The sequence below is a fragment of the Eleutherodactylus coqui genome, chromosome 1, assembly GCF_035609145.1.
Source record: "Eleutherodactylus coqui strain aEleCoq1 chromosome 1, aEleCoq1.hap1, whole genome shotgun sequence".
Taxonomy (NCBI): domain Eukaryota; kingdom Metazoa; phylum Chordata; class Amphibia; order Anura; family Eleutherodactylidae; genus Eleutherodactylus; species Eleutherodactylus coqui.
Window position 1 is genome coordinate 181200178 of NC_089837.1, and position 16717 is coordinate 181216894.

General features: G+C 48.1%; 1 protein-coding gene across 7 annotated transcripts in view; it reads left to right on the forward strand.

Moving 5' to 3' along the window:
- COL19A1 (collagen type XIX alpha 1 chain) overlaps positions 1-16717 on the forward strand; it is an 859492-nt gene that overhangs the window by 57462 nt on the left and 785313 nt on the right. For all 7 annotated transcript variants that reach the window (XM_066604267.1, XM_066604321.1, XM_066604301.1 and 4 more), the window contains one exon: positions 3521-3589. In XM_066604267.1, the coding sequence (XP_066460364.1) occupies positions 3521-3589 (69 nt within the window). The remainder of the gene's footprint in view (positions 1-3520; positions 3590-16717) is intronic.

Genomic DNA, 16717 nt, shown 5'->3' on the forward strand with positions numbered 1-16717 from the left:
CCGCCGCAGCTGACAGGTGAGTTGCGGCGGGGAGCAGGGGAGAGCGGGCGGGAGAGAGGGAGAGAGAGATCTCCCCTCCGTTCCTCCCCGCTCTCCCCCGCCGCTCCCCACTCCGCGGCGGCCCCCGAATCTTCAGGGACGAGCAGGGAGATACTCGTCTAAAGCACATTACTCGAACGAGTAGTGCTTTAGCGAGTATACTCGCTCATCCCTATTTATAACCCTAAATTGTTATAGTATTTTGGTCCTTTCGCATATTTTAGGGTGTGTGGGTTCTGTCACATATATGGCTGAAAATGTCAGAAGAAAAGGTGCTGAATGCAGCACTTTTTCTTCCATCCAAAACCCGGCCAGCTGGGCAGAAAGTGGGCGGAACCCATTATAGTCAATGGGATCCACCTGGCGCTGTTGGGTTGTGTCCAGAGATGGAACCATTTGTATTCTGGGATTCCTCTTTCTTGATCCCCGAATGGAGCAGGAGTGGAGCCCAACACACAGTGGAGCCGGACATCGGGCCATGAAACTCAGCTCGATATCATGCATGTGCAATGTATCAGCAGATGTCAGGCATTTTTATGTCAAAAACGCCTTCCATAAGTTTAAGTTAGCGATCCTCCAGCATGGCTTTCAACTGCTTTGGAGGATCGGCAAGTGTTTCCCATTGTTTTCAATGAGAAACCTCGCATTGCACTCACATGCACCTCACACACCATGCAATGTTTTTTCTTTAAACATTGAAAACAATGAGCGATTCATTCCAAGGAGTGAGAAAAGTTAGAACATGCAACAGAAAAAATATCGCTTATGTATATGATTCAAAAAAATTGAAATCCATTCAAAAGAATAGCCCTTCACAGAGAACATGCATACGTGCCTTGCAGTTTACATCTTGTTAGCCAGCTGCTCTATATGACCTCAGATTTATAGTGACTCTTCACTAAATGGTCGCGGATGTTACGTCCTCTTCTATAAGTGATACTCGGGGACTGTGGGAGTATTTTATTTAGGTCTTTGTCATTCATCAGAATGTCCCAGTATTTGCCTACAGTCCCTATGATCCTTATCTCATTCAAAGTCTCTCGATTTTTCGAGATTAACAGATCAGCTCTGTTTTGTTGTTCAGCTAAATTGTATGCTTCGTTTATGATATCCTAAGGGTAGTTTCTGCATTCGAATCTATTCTGCAATTTTTGGCCTTCACTCAGAAAAGGTGTTTCATCTGAGTAGTTTCGGCGTGCACGCCTTTGGGTATTCCGTTTTGGAGTGCTTAGGGATGGAAGCTATTCCATGACAATAAATTGTTTGTGGCTGTTGGTTTACGGAATAGATTGGAAGCGATAGTACCATTTGGTTGTAACAGGATGGTAACATCCAAAAATTTGATAGAGGTGGCGCTTATTTCTGAAGTGAATTTGAGATTCAGATCACTTAGATTAATATGTCACAAAATCTGTGAAGGGCAAGCAATTGTAAAATTAGACTAAGGGCTCATGTCCACGGGCAAAATAAGAATTAAAATCCGCAGCGGATTTTAACTCTTCTCCCGCCCGCGGATCCGCATCCCATAGGGATGCATTGACCACCCGCGGGTAGATAAATACCCGCGGATCGTCAATAAAAGTGATTTTAAAAAAAATGGAGCATGAAAAAATCTGGACCATGCTCCATTTTCATGCGGGTCTCCCGTGGGGACGGCTCCCGCGGGCTTCTATTGAAGCCTATGGAAGCCGTCCGCTTCTGCGGGAGACCTAAAATCAGATTTTACTCACACGCTCCGATTCTTCTCTTCCGTGCGGCGCCATCTTCTCTCAGTCGCGGCCGGATCATTCTGCTTCAGCCCGGCGCATGCGCGGGGCACGTCACCGACGTCATCATGCACATCCGCCGAGCCGAAGAAAGAAGATCCGGCCGCGACGAGAGAAGATGACGCCGCAGCGAAGGAAGTATCCGGAGCGTGTGAGAGGTAAGTTAATTCTGATTTATTCCTATTTTCAGCGCTCATGTCCGCGGGGCAGGAGGGACCCGCTGCAGATTCTACATGGAGAATCCGTAGCGGGCCTGATTTTCCCCGTGGACATGAGGCCTAACTGCCCCTGCGCCTTTTATTCAAAAGAATGGGGTTCATATTCATGCAAGATTTTTTTGATAAATGTGAGAAGAGCACTGCTGTCTCTGTTTGGATATTAGTCTTGTCCTCCTTGTGGAGTAATATGCACACTGCCATTAATAAGACTTCATTTCTTTGGATATTCTGGGATGTTTTATGACTACCTGGATAATTCATGACTGAGCCTTTGAAGTCTGAAAAAAACAGTCATCTCTCGTAAAATGTGTCCCTTTTCCTTGCCATCAGTTGTAAACAGCAGTTCTTACTGTTGTTTTATAGCATCTCCGAACCTTAGACATGGGTATCAAAACTATTCAGACTTATCCTTCTGAATAACTCTGCTTCTGATATCTTGGCGCACTGAATGATCATTGACTTCTCACCCTCTGAGTATTTAGGGATGATCAATTTATTTGTATTAACAAACATAACTTAGTGCTCCAAAGCCCTGTAACTGCATGTTTGCTTGTAGGTTTGTATATTGAACTTATATTTTGCTTTGAACTTTAAAGGGGTCCGTCATAATGATTTTCTGATATGCAATTAATACGTGTGAGAAAATTACTGTAGCGAAGTGTATATAAATTTCTGCTACTGAAAATCTAACACAACCTAAACTCTCTGCCATCATTAGAATGAACCTGGAAACTGCAATCCCTACATCCTACCCAAGGGCAATTTATTGAAACGACCAAGAGCTCTGCTATTTGTAGTTTTCAGTTTCTTAGGCCTCATGTCCAAGGGGACAGATCCGCAGCGGGTGTCCCGCACGCATGATCCGACCCCCATAGGGATGCATTGGACATCCGCAGGTAGTTAAATACCTGCGGATTCATTTTCCCTTGAGGCGCGGATTGTGTGTACGGAAATCACCCACAGCATGCTCCATTTTAGTGCGGGTCTCCCGTGGGGACGGCTCCCACAGGCTTCTATTGAAGCCTACGGAAGCTGTCCGGATCCGCAGCACACCTGCAGCTGAATTCCTACTCTCCGACGCGGGCGCGGGAGTGCAGGAGTTTAAAAAAAAAAAGAAAGAGTGCACGGCGCATGCGCGCGGCACGCTGCTGGCGCGCCGAGCACATCCGCTGGGCCGAAGAAAGAAGATCCGGCTGCGACGGAGGGAAGATCTGCAGCGTTCGGACAGGTAAGTAAATCTTCTTTTTAGGCCTCATGTCTGCAGGAAAGGAGGGACCCGCTGCGGGATTCTACATGGAGAATCCACGGCGGGCCTGATGAGGCCTTAGTCTTTGACAATGTTAGTAGAATGTCCATTTTGCTAAACTTTGGCATAATATCATCTACTTAATCTTCGACTTGTACTCTACATTGAATCATTTTATACACTGCTAAACCTGACAGTGCTTACCTCAAAGCAGAGTAAAGTAATAGGTTTTTGCTATTGTTTTCTTACAGCATGCCCAGTCCTAAAAATTCATGGATCTGACAATAGACAAGGTTTCGCTGACAATTTGGATATAGCAGGTATGTAATATTTTATGCTTTAAAGACTACAAACAACTTTAACATGGAAAAAAGAATAGTTTTTAATGATAGTGGTTACCTTAAGCTAAAAAATATGCACTAAGTACCAGACATCAATCTTCATTGCTTTATGTTTTCTGACCTCCTGATTTGCAATTCACAACCTATCTTCAAACTATTCTGATGTAGGTGTGGCCCTCCCAGTATTACATGCTCATTGTAACATCTGTGCATCCTGTATGTTGCTGCTTTCACTAGTTCTCATGCATCAGCACCATCTCATTCCTGTAATGATTTCCCTTTCTACAACCCATGAGGGATCTGTTATATTTTCTCTCCAGAAATGTGTATCTACTAATATGCAGTTGGTTTGACACTGATTAGATCAGTGTCTGGAGTCTAGGGAATATCCTCATTCTTTGCTCTTAAGCCCTGCAAGACAGGGCGTGGCCAGCGACCGACATGGACAGTCGCATGTGAGGAGAGCTCCCCAGGGGAAAATCCAAAATCCTGAAAAAATCCTGGCCATACTCAAATCCTGAGATCCAAAATACTGCCTAAGGACCTCTAGACCCTGAGGGGGCGACTGGACCGCGGCCGGAAGCAATCAAAGCCTCCTAACACTTATAACGGGGCTGTGGACCGGGGAGGAAGAGGAGCGACGCCAACGCCCTGCTGGTTTCCCGCGCCTAGCCTGATGCCGACCTCTCCAATCTCCTACCTGTGAGCCGGATCGAGACCCGTGGACTTGCTTTCGCCTACCTGCACACAGCCTGCACGGCGGGTCTCCCCCCGGGACCCGGCTGTCCTGCCTGGGCCGATCCTCCCCCTCCCCTCCCTGCTGCCTCCGATCGGACGCGACCCGAGCCGAGTGAGACCCCTTGAGCTGTACCCCGACCCGCAGGACGGAGTGACCTACCCCTGGAAGAGGAGCCGCTGCGCTGGGACCGCAGGACAGACCGCGACTTGCAAACCACTCCAGCCGCCCGAGACCCCTACCCCCGCTTGCCTGCACCGGCGCGGTCCGCACGAGACCTACCTTCCCGGGCTGGGAGGCCCGCTCTGTAACCCTCAGCGAGGAGTGCCCGCTGCGGTGTCCCGGCCGGGACCGCCGCCCGCTCTGCCGCCCATCCCCGTGCCCCCGGAGATCCTCTGCAGCGACGGGAGATTGGCCCTTCCTGGACGGGAGGGGCTGCTCGGCTGACAGCCTCTGAACTCCTTCCTCCGCTCTGAGAGCTGCTCATCCGGCCGGCCGGCCGCTCTGCAATCTTCTACCGCTGTCTGCTAGCGGTGCCAGACACCTCACGGAGCCCCGACTTCGGCTCTGAGAGCCGCCTCGCCGGCGGACTGGGAGCCCCCTCATCCATTACAGCTGCCAGACAGACAGCAACAAGCCCACCGGGAGCCGCGGACGGCCCGACCACCCCATCGGTCATCTACCTGCGGCCCGCTCCTAGACGGCCGGCGACCCCATGCTGCGGGATCCTCCTTCCCGGACCCCGCCCTGCGGAGCCGGCGGCGAAATTGTGAGTAGCCAGCAGGGGCTGGGGGATAATACACCTGCTAAAGGACATTGACCCCTCTGGGGCTACACATAGGGCAAACAGCCCACAACAATAGAATTCCCACCACCCCTTGGAAAGACACCTTTAGCCGCCTGCGCCATTATACAACAACGTTTTGGGGAGTGCACGAGACCGCCTCAGCTCACGGCTCCATCTACCCGACAAGCAGCGGAACTCGCAGGAAATAAAACGCTCCCTGCACCTTAAACTGCGCCTCTGCCCGCAGCGGACAGTGTTGCGGCAAGGGGCCGGCATCCTCTCCCACCCCCCTATCGCAAACAGTTTCAGGCTTAGCCAAATCCTGTATAATTGCGACTCGGGTCGCGGGACCTTCGCCCTCTAACAATTATTGCAACTGTATAATTACAAGGACTGGATAGTCAATCACATCTAAACCCCATAAAAGTCGCATCAAACTGCTGACTTCGCCGTTAGGTGCCTGCCACAAGCAACAGCTTTGATACCTTCAATATTATACTACACTAAACGGGAAAAGATAGAAACCTTTACTCCTCAACAGCCCGTATAATCGCATAATTACAAGGACTCTATAACCAACAATATCTAAACTCGGCAAAGTCATGCCAAACCGCCGGCATCGCTCCCTGGACTCTGCTACAATCAATAGCCCTTGATACTCTTTACACCGTACTATATTAAGTGGAAAAAGACTTCTACCCTCTAACAACCACCGCAACTACATAATTACAAGGACTCTAGCTGATAACATCTAAACTCCGTAAGACGCGCATTAACCCGCTACAATCTAAAATCTCAGGCCGGAAAAGAAGAAAAACCATTCACCCCCATAACCCACTACACCAATCTACGTCCCCCATCATGAGCACACGAGCCAAAAGTGGCTCGGCAGCAGAAAAGCTAAAAGAGTTTGCCCGCTCCGAAACCCCGGACCACACGCCGCGATCAACGCGACCTACCCAGAGCCCGAAGGCGAGAGCGGGCAACCCCCGGAACCGACCATGCGACAGCTCCTCGAAGCAATCAACACCTGTAAATCCTCTCTCACCAATAAAATAGAAGAGATAAAGTCTGATGTTTCGTTACTGAGACAGGACTTACAGAACATGAGAGGTAGAATGCGAGAAATGGAGGACCGCATCTCCAATGCAGAAGACTCCCTACATCCGCTCTCTGTGGCAGTTAAAAAAGCCACATGGGTAGCAGAATTTTGCCAGTCCAAGACGGACGACCTGGAAAACCGGTCGCGCCGCAATAACCTACGCATAATAGGCTTACCCGAGAAATCAGAAGGCTCCCACCCAGAAACATTCGCCGAAACCTGGCTGAAATCCTTATTGAGTGACGAAGCCTTCTCTACACATTTCACAGTGGAAAGAGCCCAACGGGTTCCAGCAAAACCACCACAGCCGGGAGCCCCCCAGCGCCCTTTCCTAGTAAGGATTCTGAATTGCAGAGATCGCGACGCTGCACTTCGCCAAGCTAGATTAAAGGGCCCATTAAAACACAACAATGCAACAATTTCCATATTCCCTGACTTTTCCGCCTCGCTACAAAAGCAAAGAGCTACCTTCATAGAAGCAAAGAGAAAATTTAAAGAAAGAAATATACCTTATTCAATGGCGTACCCGGCCCGCCTGCGCATTGTAACCCAAGGAAAGGTGGTTTTCCTCCAATCTCCTACTGAGGCCTTGGAGTGGCTGGACATGCACCCGGAGATACCGAAGGACGATTGATTCCGCAGCATCTATGGCAGGACTTTAAACCCAGTCATAATCCATGCGACCGATACCCCTCTGACCTATAGACGGTGAAAACGTGGGGCGATGATATCTTTGAATTGCCAACGGGACTTGGCGACACCCACGATCCCCTATAGGCCATCGGGATATTCCCCCCCTATTAGAGTAACATCTGCTACTTCCAAACAGATTGTAGCTAAATTGTTTTATTTTTCATATGTTGTTTTGACACTTATGCCGAAATTAAGCAAGATGTCAAAGGTTAAATGTTTAAGTTGTTGTAATCTGCTCTCTAACAATATTTTTAGCAGGTCTGTACTGACACAATCCCCTTCCCAACATTCGCAGGTCCTTCTCCCTTCTCCTTATCCCAGGGCCACAGAGATAACACACCAATTATATGTCCACATAGCCAGCAATGACCTTAAAATGTCTTAGTTGGAACGTCCGGGGTCTCCGTACCGCGCTCAAGCGAAGAGCGGTCTTTACTTATATTCGGCAAATTAACCCACATATTACAAGCTTGCAGGAGACCCACCTTATTAAGGAAAAGGCCGACGCCCTTGCAAAACCGTGGGTGCAATGGGTTGCCCACTCGTTTCATACCTCCTCCTCCAGGGGCGTTTCTGTGCTCATTCATAGGTCATTGCGTTGGAACCCTATCAATATTCGCAGGGACCCCGAAGGAAGGTTCATATTCATATTCGGCGAAATAGACTCCAAACCCTACGTTATCCTATCTATTTACAACCCGCCCCACAGCAACCTCCATCTCCTATAATCCGCCATAACATATGCACATCAATACCCCTCGGCGGGGGTGATTTGCCTAGATGACTTTAATATGGTAATGGATCCTGCCGAAGATAGATTCCACACATCCCCTAGTATGACCCCCACCCAAAGCTCTTCCCTAAAACAACTAATCGAAAGTGTCGGCTGGATCGATCTCTGGCAGTTTAAACACCCCGACGTGCGGGAGTTCACCTGTCACTCCCCGTGACACAGTGCGCTGGCAAGGATCGATTATATTTTTAGCTCTGCAGAACTGGCAATATACCTTTCCAATATCACGCACTGCCCGCGTGGCATATCTGATCACAGCCCCATACTGTTAACGCTGAAATTCCCTCAACAAACTATAGTACCCACCTGGAGGCTCCACCCCTTCTGGCTGAAGCTAATCGGACCAGACGACCAAACACCTTTCCATATATCCCTGTTCCTAGAGGCCCACAATGAGAACACCCACCCCACTTTGAAATGGGATACTCTGAAGGCTTATGTCAGGGGATTCCTCAAGTCCGCCATTTCGTATATTAAAAAGTCGACAGCCCAGGCCGACAGAGAACTAGAAATTCAGACAATGGAGGCTGAAAAGAAGTTCACATCTAACCCCACAGACGTCAATAAAACAGCCTGGCTCAGCTTAGTCTGACTTCACAAACATCAAATTTACGCTAAAGCTAAACGCAAATTATTTTTCACCAAGCAACATTACTTTGAATTGGGGAATCAATCTAGCCACCTACTGGCCAACCTCGTCAGGCACAAAAACAAAACCAACACAGTCCTTAAAATTAGGAACCAAGGTGGGGTGGAACTGACTGACGACCCATCTATTACAAATTGTTTTAAAGACTTCTATACCAATTTGTACTGCTCTTCCTCTCAGAGCGCAGTGGCAGATATCTTGAGTTACCTGGAAGATCTAAATTTTCCAACTCTATCCGTAGATCAGGTTGAGCTTTTGGAAGCCCCAATCACGTTAGAGGAGATCCAACAGATAATTCGAGATATGGCCCTTAATAAATCGCCCAGCCCGGACGGCCTCCCAATAGAGACATACCGAAAATATAGTGAACAACTAGCCCCGCTACTACTCGAGACACTAAACCAAGCCGAAATAGACAATACCCTCCCGCCCTCATTCTACAAAGCCTCCATAGTGGTGATACAGAAACCTGGGAAGGACCCTATAGACTGTAGTTCCTACCGTCCAATCTAACTGGTAAACGCCGATTACAAAATCCTAACTAAAATCCTAGCTACTAGATTAAACCAGGTGATTTTGTCCATTATCCACCCGGACCAGACAGGTTTCATGCCTGGGAAATCTACGACAATAAACATACGTAGAGTTCAGACAGCCATGCAATTAGGTAAGCAATACAATATGCCCTCGGCCTTAGTCTCACTGGACATGGCAAAGGCCTTTGACTCGCTGGAGTGGGCCTTTCTCGAGGCTTGTCTGGTCCGCTTTGGATTTGGACCTAAATTCCAGCAATGGATCAAAATCATATATAAATCCCCGAGCGCGAATGTGGTGGTAAACGGCATCCCATCACCCGAATTCCAATTGGCAAGAGGCACCCGACAGGGATGCCCTCTATCGCCGGCCCTATTTGCCATAGCTATTGAGGCATTGGCAATCCGTCTGAGAAGCGCCCCTAATGTGAAAGGTATCAGATGGGCGGACCTCGAGAGTAAGGTAGGACTATATGTGGATGACACAATTCTCTTTCTATCAGACCCAATGAACTCCTTCTCCCAAGCCATGATCCACATAGACAGGTTCTCCAGCTTCTCGGGTCTATATGTCAATTGGTCTAAATCGACAATCCTATACACAAACCTCAACCCCGGAAATGACCCCTGCGCTACTAGGTACGGGCTAAAACCGGTCCAAACGTTTAAATATCTGGGGATACTTATGCCATATGACCATAATAACGCCATAGCAGAAAATATAGACCCACTATTAGACAATATAAGACACAAGCTGAAAGGATGGGCCAAGTTACCGCTCTCTGTGGCCGGGCGCATAAATCTTATTAAAATGGCTATCCAACCCAAATGTTTGTACATATTGCAACACATGCCAGTAACCATCCCCAAACGCTTCTTCCAGTCACTAAACTCCCTTATCATCTCCTTTATATGGAACTCCTCCCGTTCCAAATTAAGCCTGTCAATACTACAAAGGCCCAAAGAGCAAGCTGGAATGGCCCTCCCGGATCTCCGACTTTATTACTTGGCAGGACAATTGAGGAACATACGGGCCTGGGTCTTAGACGGGGAACTACCTATAGCAGATAAACAGCTGGCGAAGCAAGTAAAAGGTAATAATCTCCTAAATTTCTTAGAATTCCCGCAATACACCAACTCCGCCGACATAGTCCCGCTTCACAAATTAGCCCTTGGCGTGTGGAAGGAGGTGAAGATACTGCAGCGATACCAGGACATAATACCCGAGCTCCGCCTCTGGAATAACCCTGGTCTCACCGCCCTACAATCAGTCCTAGATCCACAATATTGGATGGCCCGAGGGGTACATACAATAAAAGACATATATGTAGATGAAACATTCCCTACATTCATAGAGCTACGCGACAGGTTGCAGTCCCCGCATCTTCAATTATTCCGTTTCTTCCAACTAAGACACGCTTTAAACTCCCAATTTCCACCCGCCTCAACACACATATCCAAGTTCCCCACAATTGGCATCCTCAAGTCCCAGGGGCCTAAGGGGCTAATCTCGGCCCTATACACACATCTCCTTTCGGCTAAAATAGCCCTCAACCCGCCTTCAGCATATGATAAATGGAAACAAGCCATCCCATCTCTCACACCCGAGGAATGGCAGGACATCTCCGAATCCCATTTGGCCGTCTCCCCCGCCGTAAATAATCCAACTATACATAACGCACCAGGCCTATCTTACCCCTAGCCGCCTATACAAAATGGGCACATCACCTTCAAATATTTGTCACAGATGCCGCCAACCAGAGGTGAACTTCTGGCACTTGATATGGGAATGCCCTCCAATTAACGAATACTGGTCGGAAATTACCGACCTCATAAACGCACTATTACCTCCCCCACTGGCTATTGACCTGGACCCCAGGGTGGCGCTGTTTGGCCTACTGGAGGAGGAGGTGTGGCCACACCACACCCGCACCTTCCTGGAAAAGGTGCTGTTCTTGGCCCGCAAGGCAATAGCCATGAGGTGGATGGCTGTGGAAACCCCTTCAATCCTACATTGGACCCAACTGGTAAATACCGTAACTTCCTACGAGAAAATCATCTACCAAAACCGAGGATGCCCGGCCAAATTTAGGAAAATATGGGGGCTATGGATCGACTCCCATTCTACTTTAACCATGGAATAAACCTCGAGGCCCGATATATACACTCCCCCCTCCCCCCCACCCCCCAGACAAGTGTCAGCAGACCCACACTTTAGTCTCTCCACTAAGACCGCAATAAGTTAGAGCAGAACCGGTTGAAAAAAAAAGTTGTAAAGTTTATTGTTAAGTTATCTAGAAAATACAGTAATAAGATTTGCGTTGATTTATGCACAAGGAAATGTATACATGAATAAGGATGCACCTAACAAAGTTTTCTTCATTCTGTATTTTGCAATGCCTTTTTCAAAATAAAACGGTCTTTCCTGGTCAAATTTCCAGGTTGTGGTTCCCAAAGTAGTCACTGATTAACAAAGAGTACACTGCTGCAAAGAACTTTAAGTAAAATCTGGACCATAGCAAGGATAGCAGACAGAATGTATCAGCCAAAGAATGAGATGAGATCTTAGTTATTAAACAAGGATACCAGGAGTCAAAGGTGTAACTTGAAGCTCCTTGGCCCCAATGCAAAATCTGTAATAGGGCCCTAAATTATAATACTTCATTCATAGTACTGGGCTCCCTGTATGGAGAAGGGAGGCCTTATAGGCCTCTTAAGGCTTCGGGACCCAGGTGCAACCGCATCCTCTGCATCACCTATAGTTACGCCCCTGCCAGGAGTGGAACCACAGGTGCCAGGTAACAATCTAAAGGATGAAAAAAGAGCAAAATCCAAAAAGAAGATCAAGGTTAAATTCAGAATCAGGAGTCACGGACAGAGTCAATACTCAGAAACAATAAGGCAGGCAAAGGTTGAATCTGAAGCTGCAGGCAGCAGACACAAGGTTAAGTTCCCTTTAAATGGCATGTCTGGGTGGCTTTAGAAGGAAGCTCTGTTTGCTATGGCAATAGGGAGCAGGAGAGCTGTCTGGTTGTTAAGTATCCTGATGTAGATGTTATTCAAAGTTTCAGCCATCACTACAGACTCCGGGTAGACGCAATGATGGGAGAGTAACAGGTTCTCTTCTCCTTTATGCTGACAGACACCGATGCTGAGAAGGATATGTCCACCCCTCTCCATGCAGAGTCTGCTGTGTGTGTTTTCCTACCTCTCCACACTCTGATCTACCATTTACAAATTCCTCCCTCTGCTGATACTGTATCTTTAACACTTGAGAAAAGTGAGGTGAAGAGCAGAGAGAGGGCACAGCCGGTAGCAGGTGTGCATATCCTTGAATAAAAAATTATTTTATTTGTAACTCAAAACAACTAAAACCACAATAGTATAAAATAGGCCTAAATATAAATATTTGTTAAATTGTTAAAACATTTTTTTGCCAAAAAATTATATTTTCAATAAAAACAAAAAGTTGCTAATACAGCAAATAAGTATAAACAATTTTCCTGCTCAATTCGCTAAAAAATTTAAATAGTGAGAATCATTTTATTTACTATCGCCTTGCATAGATTCTGTTTTGTTAAATTAAAATTCCAGATGCCTATTAGTAGTGTATATTATTGGAGTTACACATTTGTCTGGGAATTCAATGAGAAGTTGAAAGCCAAATAGTGTAGGTACAAGAAAACAGTATCTCTATTTAAAGAATTGAAATGTGACCATTCTTATTTTATTTCAGTAGGGCTGATATTAAATTCTGAATATTCAACAATATAGCATCCTGGCACCTTAATCAAGAAAGCATACAGATGTAGCTGCACTAACCCAACAAGTGTTGCGCTCTACACTGTTAATATGGTGCACCTAAACTATTTGTGTAGTGGGGCCATTATTCACCTAATATCACAATAGCCACACTATACAAGTAGTGGGGAGCAAGGCAGGATATGCTGGTTGGGCTAGCACAGTTAAAGGGGTTGTCCCGCGCCAAAACAGGTTGTTTTTTTTTCAACAGCTCCCCCGTTTGGCGTGAGACAAACCCGATGCAGGGACTTTAAAAAAAAAACGCACAGCGCTTACCTGAATCCCCGCGCTCCGGTGACTTCTTACTTACCCGGTGAAGATGGCCGCCGGGATCTTCTCCCTCGGTGGACCGCAGGGCTTCTGTGCGGTCCATTGCCGATTCCAGCCTCCTGATTGGCTGGAATCGGCACGTAACGGGGCGGAGCTACACGGAGCCGCTCTCCTGCACGAGCGGCCCCATTGAGAAAAGCAGAAGACCTGGACTGCGCAAGCGCGTCTAATCTGGAGATTAGACGCCGAAAATTAGACGGCACCATGGAGACGAGGACGCTAGCAACGGAACAGGTAAGTGAATAACTTCTTATAACTTCTGTATGGCTCATAATTAATGCACAATGTACATTACAAAGTGCATTAATATGGCCATACAGAAGTGTATAGACCCACTTGCTTTCGCGGGACAACCCCTTTAAGGTATGGCAAAATTTTCCACTTTATGAACTTGTTCAGAAAGCTACAATACTTTTCTGCATTGCACATTGCCTTAATAGTGCTACCTTAGAGGTGTAATGGGCCTCTAGTGTACTATACTGTTCCTGCCCTGGCAATGTTCATAAGTAGAGATGAGCGAACGTGCTCATTTAGAGCAATTACTCGATCAAGCATCGCTCTTTTCGAGTAACTGCCTAATCGGGTGAAAAGATTCGGGGGGGGGGGGGCGGCGGGGGTGAGGGGGGAGAGAGAGATCCCCCTGCTACCCCCCACTCCACTCCGCCGCCCCCAGCCACCCGGTGCTGAATCTTTTCTTCCAAGTAGGCAGTTACTTGAAAAAAGCGATGCTCGATCGAGTAATTGTCCTAAACGAGCATGTTCGCTCATCTCTATTCATAAGTCCTCAATTGGATCTCCACTTTTTAATTCTTTTGTTTGTTGTTTTTAGGTCCAAAGTTCTGTGAATATTCAATTAAAGGGGTTGTACCAAGGTATAAAGTTATCTCCTATGCACAGGATAAAGGATAACTATATAATCAGTGGGAATCCAGCTGCTGGGACCCCCACTGATCCTATCACTCCCTGCATAAATGGAGTGCCACCTCTCCATGCATTTTAATGACAACACCAGAAATTGCCAACTACAATTGCTGAGTAGAGATGAGCGAGCACCAAAATGCTCGGGTGCTCGTTACTCGAGACGAACTTTTTGCGATGCTCGAGGGTTCGTTTCAAATAACGAACCCCATTGAAGTCAATGGGCGACCCGAGCATTTTTGTATATCGCCGATGCTCGCTAAGGTTTCCATGTGTGAAAATCTGGGCAATTCAAGAAAGTGATGGGAACGACACAGCAACGAATAGGGCAGGCGAGGGGCTACATGTTGGGCTGCATCTCAAGTTCCCAGGTCCCACTATTAAGCCACAATAGCGGCAAGAGTGGGCCCCCCCCCCTCCCAACAATTTTTACTTCTGAAAAGCCCTCATTAGCAATGCATACCTTAGCTAAGCACCACACTACCTCCAACAAAGCACAATCACTGCCTGCATGACACTCTGCTGCCACTTCTCCTGGGTTACATGCTGCCCAACCCCCCTTGCACAACCCAGTGTCCACAGCGCACACCAAACTGTCCCTGCCCAGCCTTCAGCTGCCCTCATGCCACGCCACCCTCATGTCTATTTATAAGTGCGTCTGCCACAGGAAAAGCAGGCACACACTGCAGAGGGTTGGCACGGCTAGGCAGCGACCCTCTTTAAAAGGGGCGGGACGATAGCCCACAATGCTGTACAGAAGCAATGAGAAATATAATCCTGTGCCACCGCCATCAGGAGCTGCACACGTGGGCATAGCAATGGGGAACCTATGTGCCACACACTATTCATTCTGTCAAGGTGTCTGCATGCCCCAGTCAGACCGGGCTTTTTAATTCATAGACACAGGCAGGTACAACTCCCTATTGTGAAGTCCCTGTCGACCGACAGCATGGGTGGCTCCCTGGAACCCACCGGCGGTACATAAAAATATCCCATTGCAGTGCCCATCACAGCTGAGGTAGTAATGTCATGTTTAATGCAGGTGGGCTTCGGCCCACACTGCATGCCCCAGTCAGACTGGGGTTCCTTAGAAGTGGAAACCAGATGCATTTACAACTCCCTGTGGACCCACAGCATGGGTGGGTGCCAGGAAGCCACCGGCGGTACATAAATATATCCCATTGCATTGCCCAACACAGCTGAGGTAGTAATGTCGTGCTTAATGCAGGTGGGATTCGGCCCACACTGCATGCCCCAGTCAGACTGGGGTTCTTTAGAAGTGGACACATGCAGTTACAACTCCGTGTGGATCGACAGCATGGGTGGCTCCCTGGAACCTACTGGCGGTACATAAATATATCCCATTGCAGTGCCCAGCACAGCTGAGGTAATGTCAGCTTTAATGCAGGTGGGCTAAAAATTAATTTGATTACACTGTAGGCGAGGGCCCACAAAAATTGCTGTATCAACAGTACTAATGTACCTCAGAAAAATTGCCCATGCCCAACCAAGAGGGCAGGTGAAACCCATTAATCGCTTTGGTTAATGTGGCTTAATTTGTAACTAGGCCTGGAGGCAGCCCAGTTAAAATAAAAATTGGTTCAGGTGAAAGTTTCAATGCTTTAATGAGCATTGAAACGTATAAAAATTGTTTAGAAAAATTATATGACTGAGCCTTGTGGGCCTAAGAAAAATTGCCCGTTCGGCGTGATTATGTGAGGTTTCAGGAGGAGGAGCAGGAGGAGGAGAAGGAATATTATACACAGATAGATGAAGCGAAAAGGTCCCCGTTTTGGATGGTGATAGAGAACGATGCTTCCATCCGCGGGTGCAGCCTACGTATTGCTTAGGTATCGCTGCTGTCCGCTGGTGGAGAAGAGAAGTCTGGGGAAATCCAGGCTTTGTTCATCTTGATGCGTGTAAGCCTGTCAGCATTGTCGGTTGACAGGTGGGTACGCTTATCCGTGATGATTCCCCCAGCCACACTAAACACACTCTCTGACAAGACGCTAGCCGCAGGACAAGCAAGCACCTCCAGGGCATACAGCGCGAGTTCAGGCCACGTGTCCAGCTTCAACACCCAGTAGTTGTAGGGGGCAGAGGCGTCACCGAGGACGGTGCTGCAATCAGCTACGTACTCCCTCACCATCCTTTTACAGTGCTCCTGCCAACTCAGCCTTGACTGGGGACCGGTGACACAGTCTTGCTGGGGAGCCATAAAGCTGTCAAAGGCCTTAGAGAGTGTTCCCCTGCCTGCGCTGTACATGCTGCCTGATCTCTGCGCCTCCCCTGCTACCTGGGCCGCGGAAATGCGCCTTCGGCCACTAGCGCTGTCGGATGGGAAGTTTACCATCAGTTTGTCCACCAGCACCCTGTGGTATAGCATCATTCTGGAACCCCTTTCCTCTTCGGGAATGAGAGTGCAAAGGCTCTCCTCATACCGTGGATCGAGCAGTGTGTACACCCAGTAATCCGTAGTGGCCAGAATGCGTGTAACGCGAGGGTCACGAGAAAGGCATCCTAACATGAAGTCAGCCATGTGTGCCAGGGTACCAGTACGCAACACATGGCTGTCCTCACTCGGAAGATCACTTTCAGGATCCTCCTCCTCCTCCTCCTCCTCCTCTGGCCATACACGCTGAAAGGATGACAGGCAAGCTGCATCTGTACCCTCAGCAGTGGGCCAAGCTGTCTGTTCCCCCTCCTCCTCATGCTCCTCCACCTCCTCCTCCTCCTCCTCCTCTGGCCATACACGCTGAAAGGAT